At 37.6% G+C, this 20,573-nt stretch overlaps 1 protein-coding gene across 1 annotated transcript in view; it reads right to left on the minus strand.

Moving 5' to 3' along the window:
- FAM13B (family with sequence similarity 13, member B) overlaps positions 1-9,906 on the minus strand; it is a 39,422-nt gene extending 29,516 nt beyond the window's left edge. The window contains exons 1-5 of the mRNA XM_009891481.1: positions 9,741-9,906; positions 8,571-8,761; positions 7,894-8,106; positions 3,750-3,927; positions 2,980-3,124 (exon numbers count right to left, since the gene is read on the minus strand). Coding sequence (XP_009889783.1) covers positions 2,980-3,124; positions 3,750-3,927; positions 7,894-8,106; positions 8,571-8,727 — 693 coding nt within the window. The 5' untranslated portion in view covers positions 8,728-8,761; positions 9,741-9,906. The remainder of the gene's footprint in view (positions 1-2,979; positions 3,125-3,749; positions 3,928-7,893; positions 8,107-8,570; positions 8,762-9,740) is intronic.
- Between the last annotated feature and the right edge of the window lie 10,667 nt (positions 9,907-20,573).

Below are 20,573 nucleotides of genomic sequence, written 5' to 3' on the forward strand. Positions count from 1 at the left end.
TGTTGGAGCAGGTCCAGAGGAGGCCACGAAGATGATCAGAGGGCTGGCGCGCCTCTCCTCTGAGGCTGAGAGAGTTGGCGTTGTTCAGCCTGGAGAAGAGAAGGCTCCAGGAAGACCTTATAGCGGCTTTTCAGTACTTAAAGGGGCTTATAAGAAAGATAGGGACAACCTTTTTAGGGGGGCCTGCTGTGATAGGACAAGGGGTAATGGCTTTAAACTGAAATAAGGTAGAATTAGACTGGATATAAGAAGAAATTTTTTTATGCCGAGAGTGGTGAGACACTGGCCCAGCTTGCCCAGAGAGGTGGTGGATGCCCCATCCCTGGGAACATTCCAGGTCAGGTTGGACGGGGCTCTGAGCAACCTGACCGAGTTGAAGATGTCCCTGCTCATGGCAGGGGGGTTGGACTAGATGACCTTTAAAGGTCCCTTCCCACTCAAACCATTCTATGATTCTAAAAGGGTGTAAGAGGTATAAAAACAACGTACGTGTAAGAGAACATTTTTCAATTTTAGAAAAACAGGCACACTAGCCATGTAAGCCTTTTGAAACATTGGACAAAAACTGAAAAGAGAAGCACCTTTGATGCAGTAAGTGAACACAAGCAGAATGAAGAAACAACAAAATACTGGCTACGCTTAAGTCAAGAGGCACAGAACCTTTCTTCTTTTACATATAAAACAGGGACAGGTAATTCTCCTCTATTTCATAGGCAGCCTTATTCGTATATGAGAAACATTTTCAAACCCTTCTATGGAAGGCAATATACAAGTCTAAGAATCCAAACTATAAAGTACCGAGTGAATACTTCTAAAGGCAAATGTAAAAGCAAGAGTATTAAGAAGTTTCTATGAAGCCTCTTGTATATTTTTGTTTCTTTGTTTCCAAACATGGATGTATTTACTGAAGCAGTAAAATATAGCCAATTTAAAAAGTAAATAACAGTATCGCCAACTGACAACTCAATACAGCCACCTTCATTTTTTTCAAAAGCAACTATTTGTAAAATACAAAGACATAAACACAACAAAGTGATTCGCAAAGCCCCTCTGTGATTGACTACTGATCTCCCAAACTTGCAAACCCAAAAAAATAAAGTAGCAGCAGCCTTAAGAAAATTTACTTTATAAATCTGCCACGAGTATAAAACAAAACCACTGAATTAAGACAATTTGAAACTTTAGCAGTTTAAGATTATACAAAGGGCAGAGAGGATTTTTAAAAGAGGTGTAATGTGTTATATCGCACTGCATTTAGGGCAAGAAATGTATTTATCCCTGACTTTCCCCTGTAACTGCAAGAGGATGTGCCAGTGAAGCAAAGGCAAGACCACCCACGCAAAGGGATGGTAGCCCTTCCGTACCCCCACTGGCGGCCAGGAGGGAGCAAGACCTGACAGAAGTACACTGTTGACATCTGGTGGAGACACCACGAAATTAAAGGGACACCCCACCAGGCCTCAAACTTAGGGGGGAAAAAACCAACCAACCAACAACAACAAAAAACCCCAACCACACCACACTGACTGTTATACTTGGGAAAACCTTTTGCTAAAACATAGCATGACCCCCAGACAAGTCAGTAATTTTAAAGCATAAGGGTATAGATCAACCAACTATACTTTGAAGAGCAGTCATCCCAGCCTACGACGACAGTCCTCAGCCTTGGGTTGCAAAAGTTACAGCCCGGCTTTATTTAACAGCTTCCTGCATGCAGCAGGGCTGTGTCAGTTCTCGGTGCCAGACATATTCCTGCAAAGAGCTAAAGAGACAGCAAACATTGCAAAGCTGCAGCACTTTGCTAGAAGAGCTAGCAGAGAAGAAGCTGCTCAATCCAGAACTTGCTGCCCACGCTTGGCAGACCAGACCAATGGCTGAGGTGTCTACTGCAGCAAAGAGGAAGCAACCAGCTGCCCTAGTACTCGCCTTACTTGTCTTGCTAGAGGAGGGGTTTGTGGGATAGTTAGGCTTTAAAAATTCAATATTTCTTGTTACCTTCCTTAGCAACTGCTGGTTGTTTACCCGTTTTCCTTTTTAAAGAAAATACATCATTTTTTAAGCCAACTGAACATAAGAAAATTCAGTTTATAGCTTTCCATATTTCTGAGGAAGGGTTCGAGCCAAGATTTTATTAATAATCCACGAACCTGGCTTTGATGATACCTCTTCCATGGATTATCACTTAAATACCAAGACTTGTCAGAATTAAAAATATTTGCCAATGGAAGAAGGTTGTATCCCAATACCACATTTTCATTTCCCTAACATCTCTCCATCTCTATTTATCCCAGCATCACATGGTATTTTACTTCATAAAGTCAAGTTTGTTGTGAGAAAAGGCATGAGAGTGGTACTGGGTACCATCAGTCACGTGGACAGGTGAATCTGGCAATCCTGACAGTTAAACACTAGGACCCAGAGTATTTCTTTCTAGTCAACTTCGTTCCTCTAATTTCAACACTTTTGCCCACTAATGTCAAGATGATACTTTGCTGTATTAGAACCAGAAACACCACTCAAAAATGCTGGCATAGGGAACCACCACTGATAACATCATCAAGTGGAGTGCGAGACCCTGCATGTTTCTGTAAAGACACACCTAGAAATATTATTGACCAAGACCAACAGCAGCATCATTCTGCACTTGCTTAAAAACCAGTTCTCCATTCCTAAAAAGGTAATTAAAAAGCTATACTATCTACATAGCACAACAGCATCTATGTTGGGCAGGATATCATTGTTGGGTTAGTTCTTATGTATTCTTCTATATAGCATAGCTATACTTGCTATAAAGCAACAATTTCACAAGCGTACCTACATTAAGAAGACACATTTAAGGAAATACCAGGTTTTATAAGTTTGCAAGAAACTACCGAAAGGCATACTAAAGAAAAGTATATTTCAACATATCTTTCATAAACATAAATGTGTATAACAGTTAGTGAAGTGGTAACACACTGCCATTTAAACTATTCTTACCTGCTCAGTTATTGAGCTTAAATCATTAGTAGATGAAAAATCTTCCTCTTCATTTTCAAAGAATTCATAGTAGTTCTCCAGAAGTCCCGCCATTATTCTGCTAACTATTTCTTGTTCTTTCAGATCCTCCACATCTGTGTAAATGCTAAAGATTTCAACACTGGTTTAGTTTAAAATCTAAACCCAACTGTTTCCCCAAGCACCTCCTGTGAATGGCTTCTATGACTAAGGGCTACACTTCACACCACTATCCCTAATTCTTTCTGAACATACAGACCTTTAAGCATACCTTCATATTACTGCATTATAAATGTTTATACCAGTTTATATTTAAAAGTGATGAAGTAACAAACATTCAGTCAATTAACTCTTCATGAGGAATATTTATAAATTAAGAGTTTTCTTGCAGAGAGAAAACCCCAGTGTATGTTGTACTTTAACAGCTTTCTCCCAGAACTGCTTTCTGGCTGCAAAGAGTAATATTATACACTATGTCTAAAAAATTTGAACCTCAGTATAATTACAGCAATGCAACATCAAATCAGTAGTTTCTAATGCCACAGCTCATAGACAAGCTGTTGTTAAAATCCAAGCAAAACTTGTAAGACAAAATGGAGGTGAGGGCCTGGAGGGAACAGAAAGAAAGATATTGCCCAAAACGTATTGTGTACTTGCTGCTGTTACTCATGGACCAGGAAAGACTTTAGACTACAGACATACACTGTCAAGTTCACATAAAAACGGTACATGAACTTTTATAACTAACTTACTGAAAAACATCCGGGCCAAAAACTGCAGCTAAAGAACTTGCCGACCAAATTTCTTCATGATGCGATGCTACATTAGCTAAAAATTTACACAGAAACTTTAACAAACTGTAATTAACAGGTGGAAGCTGCTGCAAGAGGAACCTCAACTTTCTTCCAAATTCATCTTCATTATTATAATCTGAAAAATATAAGAAAAATACTTTAATCACAAAAGTACAATACCTGTTTTTTCACATTTGATATTGATCAACTTTTTGACTCTGACAACAGTTACTTACTTCTGAAGTACAACTAATTTGTTGAAACCACAGCCTAAAATGTCAGAATTTGACTTGCATTTGTTTGATGTAAGGTTTTCATGCTAAATTTCTCCATGGAAAAAGGACACCACCACCACCCAAACCCAAAACGTCCAGCCCACATATCTGTAGAGCTTTTATAGTGGTAGTACTTCTTAACAATCTATCTATCGCAGCATCTCATCCTCTCATTTCAGTCTCTGGATTAGTCTCTTCCTCTCTGATCTTTCCAAGAAAGGCTGATAACTCATTTCCTATTCCGTCACTTTTCTTCAATGATGTCAGAGGTTTGGAGGGGTGGTGAAGAGGCGGGGGAACATAGTGAAAAAAGCCCTCCCCAGTCCATTCTATAGCAGAGTACCCATCAGGTTACTTTCCCTAATGATAAATTAAACTATAACTTTAGTTTCTTCTATGAAGCAGAAATTGATAACCTAAACCAATGATTTCCAACATATTCTTCTCTGCAAGTCCAATCGGTAGTTTTCAGCATGTTCTTCCCAATTAATGGTCACTCATGTTTCTGATTACATAGGGCTAGGTCCTCCACATCCTTTCATTCACCACTTTTATACAAAAACTACTTTGCAGAAGAGCTCTAGAGATAGCAACAGCTCCAGAGACAGCGAGCCAACTTAAAAGCTAGTTGAAATTCTCCCCATTTCAGATGAGCTAACCACTTTGCCACTTTTTCCTCTACAAGCATCCCATTCTCAACTCTACTTCCTTTTGTAATACTTAACTGATGAATACAAGCAATCTCAATGCAATCACCTAACACACACTTAGCTTGAAGTTGCCAGTTCAATTTCAGACCCAAAAAAGGATCGCCATAAAACTTCCCTATTCTCACCCTGCACCTAACTGTATCCTTCATCTCCCCACAAATCAGGTTTGTTACATTATCAGCCCTTTAGGCAACACGGTTCAAAGAGTTTACAATTGTTTGTATCTAATAGAGAAATTCCACATAAAGGAAAAGAAATGTCAGGAAAGCAAAAAGGGAGAAAAGTTTATACTAACAGGCCTCCCCTTCTTTCTCAGACATTTGAAAACTCAGGTCAGTTAGAAAGAGAAAAGGATGTTTGAAGATGATAAGCAGTCGCTCTGCCTCTCTAGATGAGAGCGCTGAGACACCCCACTCCTTAATAGCAAATCAAAGCAGTGACTAAATTCCCTGTTGTGTATGTACAGTAATACCAAACATTAACTGTGCAGCTTCATTTGCTCAAACACAGTCAACATCTACAGTATTTGAATACAGGTAACCAGGCACAGAAAAACAGTTCTCTCAACACAGTAACACAAGAAAATGAATATATTATTGTTAGTTTTTACTGTAAAAATGCATGTAGGAAACAGAACAGCAAAAGAGAACCTAAAAAAAATACTTTCACAAAGTAGACCTTCAACAAGAAAGAGCACAAGACGGAGAGGTGATCATCAGACCACATTGCACATACACCTATAAATGTTTCGTCTACAAATCTGTCCTAAAATTTAGGTTCTGAACAACAGCCAAAGACCTCAAGCGAGAACATTCTTAGCCACAACTCAAGTCCTCTGACAGTAAACCATGGATACACACTTCAGGGACACACAGCCCAGTGCATTAGGGTCAAGTTCACACTTCAGTTACTAAAATCACTTGCCTTTGAGGAACCACCATTAGGCCTGCACAAAACAAGCCTGAAAAGATTAGTACAGTTATACAACAAAGCGTGGCCTAAGTTTTTTTGCGAACTAAACTTCACCTAACGATACGGAAGGCCTGCTAAAGAGGGAAATAGAAGTAACATACGGATCCAAAATTACTACCACCTTCCTCCTGAATCTCTGTAAAAAATTCCTCTGTCTAAAATGCAGCTGATACTGTAATTCTGGAAACTAGCATAGATATGTCTATTTGACAGTCAAAATATGAAAGGCCAAAACCTGACTAGAGGAAACCGAAACTACAATTTTAGTATCAGGAAACAACGTTTAAAGGTTATGTGTTTTGATTTTCTTGGTAGACAACTTTAAATCTTTCTGAACTCACTTTATTTTATACTTTAAAAGACAGTAAGGACAATAAGCTGCAAGTTTAAGTGAAGTTCCTCTGCAAATTTAACAAAATGGAATGAAATGGAGACTTACATGCTGAAGAACAGCTCTTTTCCCAAAACAACCCATATGTAAACCCTTCCACAGCCATCTATTTAAAGATGGAAAAACCCCAACTTCACACTATATTTTACAAGTCATAGGAGGGAATCACACTGTCACACCAAGTGAGTATCCCTCAACCCCATTTCCAGTCCTGACAGATAACACTGCGAATCATGGTGCGTAGCAGTATGAGCTGAGCAACCTGCAGCATTCTGCGTTACTGTTTTAACAATCCTTTTTGAGTTTTTGTTTGTTTTTTTTTTTTATAAGGAAAAAAACCAAAACAATGTTTTGCTGGCTACTTACCTCCAATGAACCATGACATTAGCAACGCAAACCAAATAGCAGACATATCACTAATGAAATTCCCTATCCACTTCAGTTTCTCATTACTGCACAGGACAAACAAACAAACAGAACTTCAGCCTTAACAAGCTTCTCTGGTAAGTAGCTTCCAAAAATTAGCTCCAGCACAAGACTATTTATTGCCTCACACATCAGTGTTCAGCCTTTTCTCATCAGCTATCCAGATAACCACTCCACATTCAAAGTTTCAGGATATACAGGCTACCAAGGGAGGAAAATGAAGCAGCTTCACACTGCTGCAGATGACCCTCCAGTTCAGCACTTGGTAAATACAGCATAACAGCATCTGAAAAATAGGCTGTACTCACTCATCCCACAAACCAATTCCCACTGTGAACAAAGAGTACTATCACAAGCATTATCAAGTTCTTATCAGGAATAAACTCAACAACAGAAAATTAAATCAAACAAAAATGTGCATCTTACAAAGCAAAGCAAGCCCAGTACTTGAAGAAAAGTATGAACTGATACTGGAAAATGAGCAACACTCCTGCAGAATGACAACCAGCCGAACCCTCAGTTACATCACGGCGTGCGGAACTCCAACATTAACGAACCCTTTAAGGACATTACTACTGTAGTGCTGCAAGACAAGAATTTTTACTAGTCAAGTTATGAATCAACTCCAACACCGCTCAACACAGCAGAGGCAAAAAGACCCAGGAGAGTGTATACGGATAGATAAGGTGGGCATCAGTAAAAAGAATACTGCGACAGCATATGGGTGTTAATTTAAAGGGGCAAGGTTTTGTAGTATATGAAAAAACATACCTAGCAACAACAGGCTGACAACAGTTGCTGGGTTTTTAAACTGAAAAAAATCCACGGCGGGAGAGCAAACATGACATGAGTACATGGCTTGAGACCTCTTCTAGTATCTTCTAATACACAAAAGCTTTAAGTGCCATGGAAGCATAAGGCAGAGTAAGTGAAATTCAGAGGAAATAAGACAAAAGCATTCCCTACCACTTTTAAAGCATCAGTGGTGGGAAACTGTCAAAGAAATTTGATTCCAGTGGCTTTGACCAGTGTCCCAGGATTCATGCACAAGAACATGGAATACTCAGAACTAATCAGCATGATACGCAGCAGCTTCACTAATTTCCTGCATGACAGATGAACCGTGTCTTTGAACCCAGACTGAGTTTCCTAAAAAAGACCTACTTATTTGGGGTTTGCACTAAGACAGATACATTTGAATGCCTCCTGATGCACACATTATTACACAAAACACCAAAGAAACCGCAGTGCCACTACAAATCTCAATGATACAGGTTTTTACTCTTAAAATAATAAAATTAAAACAGTGAATCAAAACAAATTATTACCTTGAGAAAGTTGCATCAAATGTATGTGCAAACTGCCTGGGATAACTGGCTCTGGAAGTTCTTGAAGAAAAAATCTAAGAAGGCTAATAGCTGAGGGTACATCTGCTTCTTTAACCAGGTCCACATCTTCTCCATTATCATATCGTTGCCGAAGCCACTCCACTGTCTCAGCGTTCCCATTGACTTGAAAAAGTCCTTCTTGTTCCAGACCCCCTGAGTTACAAAGAAGTTGCAGAAACAAACTTTTAATATGGACAAATATATCAGAAAATACTGATAATCAGGTATGCACAATTGACATACTGAATGAATTTCTGGACACCAGTTTTGCAAGACTTCCAGCAGTTCTTTTCCCAGCGAACACATTCTTATGCTCACCTAACAATACAGTAATAAGGTACCTAAGGTAAGTTAGAAGTACCTAAAACACACAGTTTCCTATGAAATACCCAATTGAGTTGACTGCATTAGTGTTAGCTAGAAAACAGTGATAATCAAACGTAACAGGAGGAGTAAAGAAAGCAAGTGTGTATCACCAAACAAAAAAAAAAAAACAAACCCCAAATCACATCCAATTAAATGTAAATAACTTAAGATGAATACTCTTCAAAAAACCACAATCTATTCTGTAAGAATAACAGCTAAATACATTATTTAAAGTACAAGATAATACATACCATGTTCCTCAATATAGTCCACAACATGGCGGACTATGAATGGAACCTCATTGTCTGGTTGCCCTTCTTGCTGCAGCTCATCAAGTGGAATTCCAAATATTTTGTTAGCAAGAACAGAGTTGCAGTTACTCAAGGAAGGGGAGGAGCTCTTCCTCATATCTTTTTGCAGCCAAAAATCAAAGCTGTCTTTTCTGTCAAGTAAGAGGAATTAAAATTAAAAAAACATACTTCAGTGTACGCTGTTGAATGTATTGATCTGTAACACAACATGCTTTAATTACCTAATGCAAATACTCTCTGGTCTCTCTCAATCAGTTCACTGACTTAATGAAAAGTTCTGTAATAACTCCAAAAACAGTTAACTAGATAAATGACTATTACTGAGGTTTTCTTTTCAATCCTCAATAGAGGAATGATAAGAATACATACAGCAGCAAAAGATTCAGAAAAACCTAGTTACAACTTAAGTTCTAAGGTACTTTGGGAGAGCTAGATTCTTCAAGACATTTTTGGACAGTATTTATCAGTCAGGCCTTGAAACTGCAAGACAAAAGCCTCTCCAGAGGAAATGAAACTAGTGGATCATACCAAACCAAAACCCCAAGTTTTAGTTGTGTGAAATGAAGAAGTATTTTGTGACACACAACTGCACTGCAATCAGCTTCTAATATATTTGACATTTTCTGGTCTACACAATAAAGCTTTCAACACCTGCATCAAATTAAACATTTTACTGAACCTAAAATCCCTACAACTAGTTTCTAGATGCTCAGTGATACCATTTTTCCTATCCTGCAGAGGCTCAAGCTTTACTTGCAAGTCTTTGGTTGATAGGGGATCTAGATAGACAACAAAGGTATTACCAAAGGCAGGGTAAGTCACTCAAACTGTTATCCTGTCAAAACCAAAATATTTCTTCTAGCAAAGAAAAAGATGTCTCTTCAAAATAAATAATAAAAAAAAAGAAAACATACTTGCTTAAATGCAAGCAATCGCTTTCATAGAGGATGGCACATAGAACATGGAGTACATACTGTTAGTCAAAGCACTGTAACCAAACACAATTCTCTGGTTACTAATGGATTGATACATTCTAATAGATTAGAAATACTGAAATCCATATTTCCTTCCCCCCCCAATAGCCTGAGTAAAGTAGTTTAAGAAACCTACCTCAGAGTACTTAAACAGCCGAGTTTGAAAAACGTTTTCTGCGCCAGCTGCCCTCACTGACCAAGCATTCTTTTGTCATTTATGGTTGTTTAAGATTATGGCAAAAGATCAGCCTGTAGTTCCTCATTGAAGAATAGCAGAACTCGATCAGTACTTCAGCTGTTAATCTGAAAATAAGGAAAATATTATTAGACCATAAAGTTTTCAACAGTTTTAAACTCAGTCAAAAGTCTAAACATCACGTTTGAGGAATTCTACTTGTCAAATCATCAGTTTCTTGTTCTGAACAAGAAAGCATAATAGCCACATTAGCGTGGCTCATGGGAGAGCACTTAAAAAAAGCAAATCCCCTTTTTAATTTAGGAGTTAGCCACACTTTAAAGGGACAATTAGCATGGGACATCAAAGCTTTAACAATTATGAAATAATTTTCACATTCATTGATTCTTCTTCCAAAGAATCAGGAAGGGCTAAGTAGGTTAGACAGAATTATTCTACAGTACCTACCATACTAAACCACTTAATGGCTATAAAATTTTTAGAAGGATCTCAGGCACTGGTTTAACACACTGTCTTTAAAGGGCATGACCAAAACCAAAATCCTATCTAAGGAATATTGAGAGTCAACCATTTTTCAGGGGTATAGATCAACTTTTCTGGGAAGTTGATTATGTGTCCTAACTGGCAGTTCAAAGTTCAAGTGATCATCAGACCTGGATACAGCAAGCAACTAGAACCTTGATTCCCCAGAACCACTCACATTTTTGCAACCTTTTAGAATCCCAATTATCTGGACATTTTTCATGTTCTCGGGTCTCAAAATAGCTACAGACCACAGCAAAATCCTTTTTGGTTCTCTGCGATAGTAAAAAATTAAATTGCAGCTTCATGACACAGTGGAGCTGATTTAATGTCTAAATACAGTCGAAGGGTCATCTCAGTCCCTTGATCTCACCCATTACCTGTTCCAATCAACTGTAACTGAGCAAAACTAACTTTCAACACACACACCAAGACAACACACACCACCCAAACTAGACAATAAAAAGGCTTTCCCTGGCTTTAAAGTATACCTAGTGAAACCTTCTGTTTCGTAATTTGAGATTGATATGAGAATTCAGCTGACGGACTTGAAAAAAGCACCTTCCCTCTCTTCATTCTCCCACATTGGCTCTTGCTTCTATTTCACATCAGAACAAATCAACTTGATCTACACTTTCAAAGTCCTGACAACCTACCAGTCTCATTTCAGTACCAAAATGCTGGTCTGTTCATTAGCCTATGATACCAGGAATCCAGAGTCCTTCCAATAGTTTTAATAAATAACATTCTCCTGCTTCCAATCCTTCCCAGACTGCACCCATGTGTTAAGGGAGCTGGCCATAAGCTCTATACAAGACTGCTTCATCCTCCTCAAAGTTTTCTTGCATTGAGGCCTAGAGGAAGATATATTTCAGGCTTACAAGTGTTTAAATCTTTGCCTATTGATGTAAGCAATACTGACCAATATTCCTTCCTGTTCTTTGTCATCTGTCTCTATCTTGTATTACTCACAGGTTGTAAATCTGTTGTGTCTCACACAAGTGGATCCTGATCTGAGAGCAGGACTCCAGGTGAGCTGACAACAGAAAATATTCCAGTCAACAGGCTTTACTTTTTTTTTTTAAACAATGATGTTCAAATCTGTCATTGTGTATTCTTGGTCACTAAAAGATGCTGCCAGATTTCAACAGTGAAGCAGTCACAAATCATGACTCTCCTACAATTTATGAAGACACTGCCAAGGCATTTTTCTTATTATTTTGGTATATTAAGTGATTGTCAGCATAATCTTTGCATGCAAGTAGATTTTAATCAATCCCAATATATCATGCCATTTTTGAAATATGAAGATGCATACAGTCTCTTTTCTCACGTTCTACCAAAGTCAATCTATCCACAATGAACCAGAAAGACTCATGTTAGCCATGTGGGATTAATGGCAGCTGGGAAAAAAAAAAAAAAAAAATCTTTACTAGATCTGCCACAATGCTTCAGGCTGCTTTGCTAAAACAAACAAACCAACCTTCAAAACAAACAGCACCTAATAAAAAGAGCAAATTAAAAGCAACCACTTCTTTATAATTCAGCACCAAGTGAACAATCTCGAGGTCCAGCTTTCTTAGCAAAGATAACTTTGGCCTTAGTTAGCAAACATAAAAGCACAACCATTATTACCAGGCGCTGCAGACAAATAAGTTACCTGAATATTATCTTCATTCAGGAAAAAAAGAAAAAAGATAGACTTCTACTTTAACCAGCTTGGCAATGTAACAATGAAGTTGAAACAGCCTGGTTGTCTCATATTTAGGGCAAAACTGTATTTAAAACCCAACCTTATACATACAAAACAAAGTTTTATATGGCTTACCATCACCTACAAGAATTAGCAAAAGTCTAATTTTCACCCTCTCAGTTACACACATCCTTATATACACACACTTTAATATATCATTATATGCACCACTTTCTTTTCAGAGCATTTAAGTCTCTTGCCTTTTAGTACAGGCTTTGGTGTAATCTCCATAGGCTGTGATACAACGCATCTGGTATTTACCAAGTATAGAAAAAGCTAGAAACTTTAAAAAAGTTATCTGACTTCCAGCGAGTTTTAGTTACTGTTATTTCTGACATTGTAAAACAGAAGGATAGGATCAGAACCTGTTAATAATTAAGTATTGTATCTCCCCTTTTTATATCGATCAGCAGCTTTCCCACTTGCCCTCCCTTGACTCAGGATGTACACCACTGTAATGCAGACACCTAGGAAAACTAGGGCAAGACATGTAACCTTCAGTATTATTTCTAGAGTCTTTTACAAATATGGAGCAACACAGTGGACGGGGGTTTTTTAATTTTTTTTTTTTCAGCCATGATCAAAACCTCAGAAAGCATGAGCTGACCTATTCAGTCAACTACTCCTACCTTTGTTCATATTATCCTGACCCTTTTGAACATGTGCTTCCCCCTCCCAATTTCACAACCTACATGCTTCACAAGTCCTATCAACAGAAACACAGTAATTAAAAAATAAATAAAAAAACCCTACCACCCAACTAGTTTATGCTTTATCATAAATATTCTGGTTGCGTCTTTCTGAAACTACCCCTCCTTGTTACTACAAATATTTACAAAGATCCCCAACACTACAACAATGTTCCAGGAAACTAAAAATACACCTTATTATGACCACATATTAAAACACAACTTCACAAGAGGTTGAAAAAAAACATACTAAGTCCTATGCAACATCTTGAGCCTGAGCATCTTAAATGAGGGTAAAACACTGAGTTTCACTCTGTATTGTGTATTTCAGTGCTCTCATCTGTTATTTATGAAAAAAAAAAAAAATCTGGTTGGGGGGGTGTTTTTACAAGTACTTCATAGAGTCTACTGGGAAAACAGCACAAGTTTCACTTTGCCATCATAATAGCATTCACTTATCTTGGCAACTAAAGAAGTATTCACACCCACATATGAAATGCCACTAAAGAAAACACAGAATACACGGCTAGCTGTTAATATTTGAGGAACACATACGAAAGTTTAAACTCAAATTTAGTTCAGCTTTTACATTACCGGCTGAACTACAAATATACGGGTGCCATTTTAAATTAAAGTCCTCAGGGCTCCACCACCTTTCCCTAAAACAAAGGAATGAAACAAGAAGAAGTAAAAATAAAATAAACAAAAAAGGCTACAAACTGAAGCCATGCCATGGGAATGAAAACATTAATTCTGCGTGTAGAATTTCTGCCACAAGTCTCAACTATTTAAGCAATTCTTTTATTTGCTTGTTTTATCTCGCAAGAAATTCATATCGTCTGTGAAGCCAAAACCAAAACGAAAAGTGACTGCCATTCCACTCTATTTTTAATATATTATTTTGTTGGATTAGCAGACTTCATCAGTGATTATTTTTTTTTTGTAACATACGAGAAGTAAAAACTAAATGTAAGATTTTTTAGACAGGAAAAAAAAAATGTTATAGGGCAACAAAATCACTTGTCCCTACTTCTCAAGAAATACACCTCAAGTTTAGACTTTGGCTTTTTCAGTCCGCAATGCTGTTAACCTGTCAGCCACCCACATGCCTGCACACAGAGTCCTTGCAGAACATGTACACATCCTCCAGTACAAAGAGGATCAATGCCTGTTTTCTGCAATACAAGAAGGTTTATTCACAAATAAAATTCCACAAAAACATTCAAGTGCCCCAGAGTTTTTAATTTCTTACTCTACATATGATAAATAAAAACAATGTATTATGTTACTTATGACTTACTTATAACTTGACCAAATCTGTGATGTCCCTTTGGATGCATACTTTTAAATCCAAATAAAAAATAAAATGTTTAGCTAAGTTTGAAATGTTCAAAAGTTGTAACAGATTTTAAGACTTTCAAAATGACGACTTAAACTTATGACACAGATTCCAACTTGGAATCACAGAAACTTTCCTTGTGTGATGACATCGTCCAGAGCCGGCTGCCAGGCGTGAGGATGAGCAGAAGCCTGGGAAACTTTCATGTACCAGCTTACTGTAGAACATATAGCCCCATTTGGCAGCTGCTGGACTACGCACTATTTAATTTATGCTTTTTAAAAAAGGCAACAGCACTCTGCTCTTAAGTTTTATCAAGATAAAAGGAAACGGATTTTTAGAATTTTTAAACATACTGTCATGATAATAACAACTGACACTAACTGATGATTTTTATGTCATTCCTATACTCAAATTACTGTTAGCATTCCCAATGGATGAAATTCTCTGGGGCAGAAGAGCCTTTGCTCATCTAATTTTCAGCTTTTGTTCAGCTAACAAGCAAAAATAGATTATTTTGCTCATTTGAGTCAAAATTGAAAAGATGGCCAGGTTGGGGCAGGGGACACAGCTTGGAGGACAATTTAAAACAAACAAACAAACAAATCCAAACTGGAAAAAAAAAACCATCACCATACCCCAAGCTTTAAGCAAACAAACAGAACACTACCACAAACTCAGGACACGGAAAAGGACAAACGATACTGCTCTCAAGAGCATAGTTAAAAGCACGCAGAGCTGTGCAAGTGCATGAGTATGAAGAGACACAGAATATCCCCCATGTAAAACAAATAATCAATTTTAAAGCTACATTTAAGTACTCATTACTATATTTGAGCAACTAAAACAAAAATTATTTAAAGAAAGAAGTTTTAAAACCAGTAAGGTAAGCTTAAAACAGATTCTTAAAGCAAGATTTCCTCTTTTTGACTGACAGTGAAATCAGCTATTGAAAGGCATTTTAATCAAAGTCTGGATTGGCAAATCAGACAATTTGGCTCAGTTATTATTTTAAATTTAACAAGCTGGTCTTAAGAATACATTCCCCGTAAAGGCATAATATTTTTAAATAACCATAATTTCAGAATTTAACTTGCAGTGTTGAAGAAAACCATATTAGAATACATGTCTTTTCAAGGCGAAGCGACTTTCCTGCTCCCCTCCTTTTTCAGTATGGTTATTAACTCTTCACTGACACGTTTGCTTTCTGGTTAAATAGGAATCAAAAGGAACCAAGCCTGTTGCAGTTTTGCACACAATCACAGAGTCAGAAGCAGCATGCAACAATAGCTCTTTAATTAATAAGCTCACTACTTGCATGTATATGCCTTTGCATGCGTACTCTCACACACACACGACCCCAACTAAACTAGCTGAAATTCTCCATCATCTGGCACTAGCACCTCTGATTGCCTCAGAAAAGACCCAACTGACAAAATACCGGTTATACAGACAAAGCAAATAAAGGCACAAAAAATACAACATGCAATTGTAATGCAATTTTTGTTTCCTGGAAATGCAGTAGCAAGCCTTCTAATTTACAAATTAGAACAATTCAAATTAAGCCTTTATGTCATTACCATGCAAGAAAGCAACAAAGCAACTCATGAAAGCTCCTCTGAAAAACTGGTAGACTATTGGATTTTATTTTTAAAATTTACAAGCCAAGAAACCATAGTATTGATTAGTATTTATTTTCCAGTCATTAAAGTTCAGTGTACAATTTCAGCTGACAGAACCCCATTACACTTTCTCTGCAAAAGCCCATCATCAAATACAGATCTTCATGAGAGGCGTATCCTATCTGCCTCTTCACAAGAGGCATAGAAGTACACAGGCTTTAGTTAGATTAAATGCAAAATTTAGGGCGGAAAAAACCCTACAAAGTTCAAATTTTAAGAAGCAAATTAAGCATTTAGCAACCGTATTGCAGTAACACAAGCAAAGCCTCAAATACAGTGACTGATTTAAGCAACATTCCAAAAAATATTACATTTTAAAAGAGCAAGCTGAGAGATCACCAAGATGTTAGCTGATTTGTTTTGAAACTCAAAGACAACATTTTATATTCACTTACTAGATAAAATCCAAAGGCTTTTTAACAGCATTACAGCAACTCCTAATCCTTCTACAACTATACTGTAGCAAGAGGAATTAAATAAAACCATCAGCGATACCAGAAAAAAGTAGATGTTTGCTCGCTGCTTCACACCCACCACTGAACAGTGCCAGATTTGCTCTCAGCTGCTGCTGCCAATGCACATGTGCAGAATTATAAAGAAACTTCCTGCTCGCACAGATCCCATCACATTCTTAACAACAGTAGTTAATAAATAAAAAGGCTTTTGTATCTTGTGTAACAGCTAATTATATTCATCCTACTTGCCTCCCCCCAAAGTAAAGCTGTACTCCACCAACCACACACGTATAATTGCCACTACATCAGATAATACAGAACTTACGAGCAATGGTATTATAAAAGTACAGTAAGGTAACAGACAGGAAGAAATTATCAGTAAAACTATGCAACTTGAGAGGTTCATGTTGTAAAACCAAAGCAGCTTAACAATTGTCACTGCTGTTAAGACAGACTTTGGAACAGAAGTCAAGCTACCTCAGAGACACCAAAAAAGCAAACTATAAATATATAATGCACTTAATTTATTATACATAAGTTATCCTATTACATACATTTATCATCAGCTCGTTTCTCCCCCTCCCAAACAGGTAAGCAGAAATACACACTGGAACTCAACACATTACAAAATATAATACATAGCCCATTTGCTATAGAAACACTGCCTCTGTCATAACGATGACCACGTGCCACCCAAATAAAGGACAGTCTTAGCATCCCCACTGAAGGACTAAGACATTTCAATGAAGAGTTCAATTCTGTAGCAATGACTCTTTGAATTACAGGGGAAGGGGAGGGGAGAGAAGAAAAAAAAAAAAGAAAAAAAAAAAGAGGACTGCTAATGAGGTCTCCTCCATAACCAATTCTTGTTGCAACTTGATCATGACCAAATTTGAAGATCCCACCAGAAATCACAAGATTAGAAATTACTTTGCAGACTAAAATTAAGTAAGCTGATTACACTAAAAGAGTAACAAGAAAACAAAAGATTTAATGAAATATAAAGTTCAGCAAAAAGGAGGCAAAAACCCTTCAAATATACACGCTTTAAAAAAAGAGTATAAAGGAAGAAAGAACCACATTCATAAAACTCCAGCTCTCAACTTTTCAGTTTTGTCCAAGTATTATTACCCTACACAGCTGAGTACAACTTTTAATCCCAAACACACTGCAGGGAACATTGAACGGAAGAGATGCATGAAGCGAGCAGCTAGCGACTCTGGAACCCAGACAACCAATTCAGGATTCCCACCAGATACTCTGTTCTGATCAAGCAGCTGCCCCACCCAAACGTCCTCAGAAATGTCCAGATACTGAAGAAAATAAACCATTTAAACCTCTCAATATAAAAAAGGCTCTGCAACCAAAGTCTTTGTTACAAGCTGTCTGAACGCAAACATAATGCAGTATCTTTATTTTAAGCTCAAATTTGTCATATTTTTCTTCTTTTGAGGCAAATATACAAGCTCAAGTTTTCAAGCTCAATTTTTCTTCTTTTGAGGCAAATATACAGGATAACATTTCACACATTCACAGGTGAGACCATAAAAGCAGAATTGTTTGTTACTATCACAACAGAACTATTCATTTCACTATAAACAGAATATGGTCCTAGGTCCAGCTGCAAAATATTACCCATTTCTGAATGACTCCACCCATATGTTGCAACCCTAACAGGTTTTCAGCACCATAATCACATTCTAAACTATGGTTTTTAAGACTTCAAAACAAATCAGTTCTAAATAAGAAAAAAAAAAAGAAAAAAAGAGCCCGGTAGGACAGACAGTAAGAAATACATTACTTTTTAGGCTGTAAGAATACACAGAATTCATCTGAATTGACTGAATTTTCATAAATCCCAACAGTTGGCTATGAGGCCAACACAAAACTACAAAGCCAAATCTGAATTTACTAAATCAGAGACAGGTAGTCATTATTCTCAAACAAAGTTTTTGCAGGCAAAATTTAAAACTTACAGAAAAATAATGCAATCAGCAAGAAACTAAAAAATGAATTGCCCAATTTTATTAACTTTCCAAGGAGCAATGCAAAATTCTTGTAGTCTCTGCCTGAATACAATTTTGACATGAGACATACAGCCTCTCTGCTGAATAACTGATATATCCCTACCTTTAAAAATTGCACGACAAGTAACAAATCTCCCTCTTTCAGAGCCCTTCATAGAGGAATATTCCTTTGACTCTGTATCTCCTCCTCAGATGTTTTGGATATAGTGTTATTTTTTTCGTTTCTAAGTAACAGTCCTCACATCTGAAATGATTAATAAATACATAACCAGCTCTACAATACAAGAAAAAAAAGTTAAAAGGTTTACCACCTCTCATCCTCACAGATCCGAATACTGAATTGCCCTGCAAGATGTCAATTCACACTCATACCAATGGCTACTAGATTCTTACTTTGTGTGCTAACATGGCAGCAAAAAATAATCTGGTTTTATGCACAGAATTTAAGGACAACTTCAAGGCATTCTCTTACTGACATCACTTCCTCTTCCTTAGAGCTGCAGCTTCTGGGGGGGGGTGGGGGGAAGGAGGGGAGAGGGACACAACTAAAACGCCAAAAAAAAAAAAACAAATCCAAAAAAACCTCAAAAATCACCTCAGACTTGGCAGGATTTACTCACTTTCTAATGAGTCCTAGAAAAGGGCATCACTGCTGAGCTATAAACGTTTGACCAGAGATCAAAAGGTTGATAGAGTATTTGAAAAGGAAAAAACCACCACAAAAAGCCTTCACACACAGAAAGCAGGGAGTTTTACAAAACTTACTGTCTGTTCCAAATGCATGGAATATTTCTTCAGCCTCACCTGCTTTTGCAAACATGCTGTTATGTACATTAGAAAGAAAAGCTTCACTGCTCCCACAGGTCTCACATTATGAGCCACACATGACAAACGTTAATTTAAGTCGTTTAATGAGCTGTTAGAAGGTCCTCCAATGTTACGAACAGTGCATACGGCGAAAGCCCAAACTGACTAAGACTGAACAGATAAAAACTATCGCTTGCCAAACTCAGATGTTTTGACATGTTGTCCATCTCAAAATTTGCAAGCATTAGAAATTATCAGGAGTTCCTCCCAGTCAAATTCTTCGAACATAACCCTACTTGATTGATTTTTCTAAAATAATACCGTAAATTTCCAGTTTGATGCTTTCAAAACTATGAGATACTTGATTCATTACTGTATTTTTGTCAAGACAAGGAAAGGATCCCTAAGGTCCTAGACAATATACAAACAAAGCAGATAAAAAAGAGATTCTAAATACCTTCAAATCGATGCAACTAAGAACACGTAAAGCAACTTACTACTAATAATATAGAAAAACGATAGAAAACAAACAGGCTAACGAGACAACTGAATTTGCTATAATATAGGACAACAAACTAGTTGGGGTTTTTTTCTGCAGGCAGATTAAACTGGACAGAAGACAGAAAAACTTTGAACCTAAATGCTAATCCTGTTCAACAATTTATTCTAAAGTCCCATAGTAACTATTCCATCCCTGAGGATACTCAGGAAAACACATCTGAAAAATATAAACAACTGAAGGCATTGATATACTCAGTTTCTTTTTTTTTTTTCTTTTAAACAGGCAAGAGTGATTAGCTGGTATTTACTTTCTTCATTTGTTACCTTTTTTCCCCTGCCTTGAGCCTGACAGCAGTAACAAATTTTGTAAAATTTTTAAAATGCAGCCAGACCAAGGAACCGGAAAGTAAGACAGTTGCATATTAAAAGTTCAAGTCGCAGTGTTTGATTGGAGGGGTGGTTTTTTTCGTTTGTTTTTTTTTTTCAAGCCTGGAAGAAGTACCCTAACGTCGGAGCATCTCATGTTAAAGCAAATTTTGGTAGCAACAAGCATTTGCACTCAAATGTTTAAATCCCTAAGGAGCTTCCAAGAACAATGGAAAGCCACACTGACAGATTCCTCAGAAGACACATTTGGTCACAGGCTGGAGCCTTAAGTCCATAAGCTACCCTTCTTAATGCTCACGCTGCCTTCGCATTCACAGAAGATTTAGTGACTACCTTTCTTTAACTTCTGGAACCAACTTTGCTGGCAGGGCGCTGCTAGGCTAATACTGTCAGCGTGCCAAGCCCCATCGCAGGAGGGGGGCATCAAGCCGATCCACCGTGGGAGGAGGGAACAGGCTGGGCAGACAACTCCGCTGGAAGAGCCAAGAAACCCCTGCTGGCTGTAAGGGCTGCTTCGAAGGTCCTACCAACACAAGTGCAACCTGGGAAACGAGCGCACGGCTTGACAGCTCCCTCCCAGAGGCTCTAGCAACTTCTGCACCACACCAGCC

Source organism: Charadrius vociferus, unplaced genomic scaffold (genome assembly GCF_000708025.1).
Source record: "Charadrius vociferus isolate BGI_N301 unplaced genomic scaffold, ASM70802v2 scaffold370, whole genome shotgun sequence".
Taxonomy (NCBI): domain Eukaryota; kingdom Metazoa; phylum Chordata; class Aves; order Charadriiformes; family Charadriidae; genus Charadrius; species Charadrius vociferus.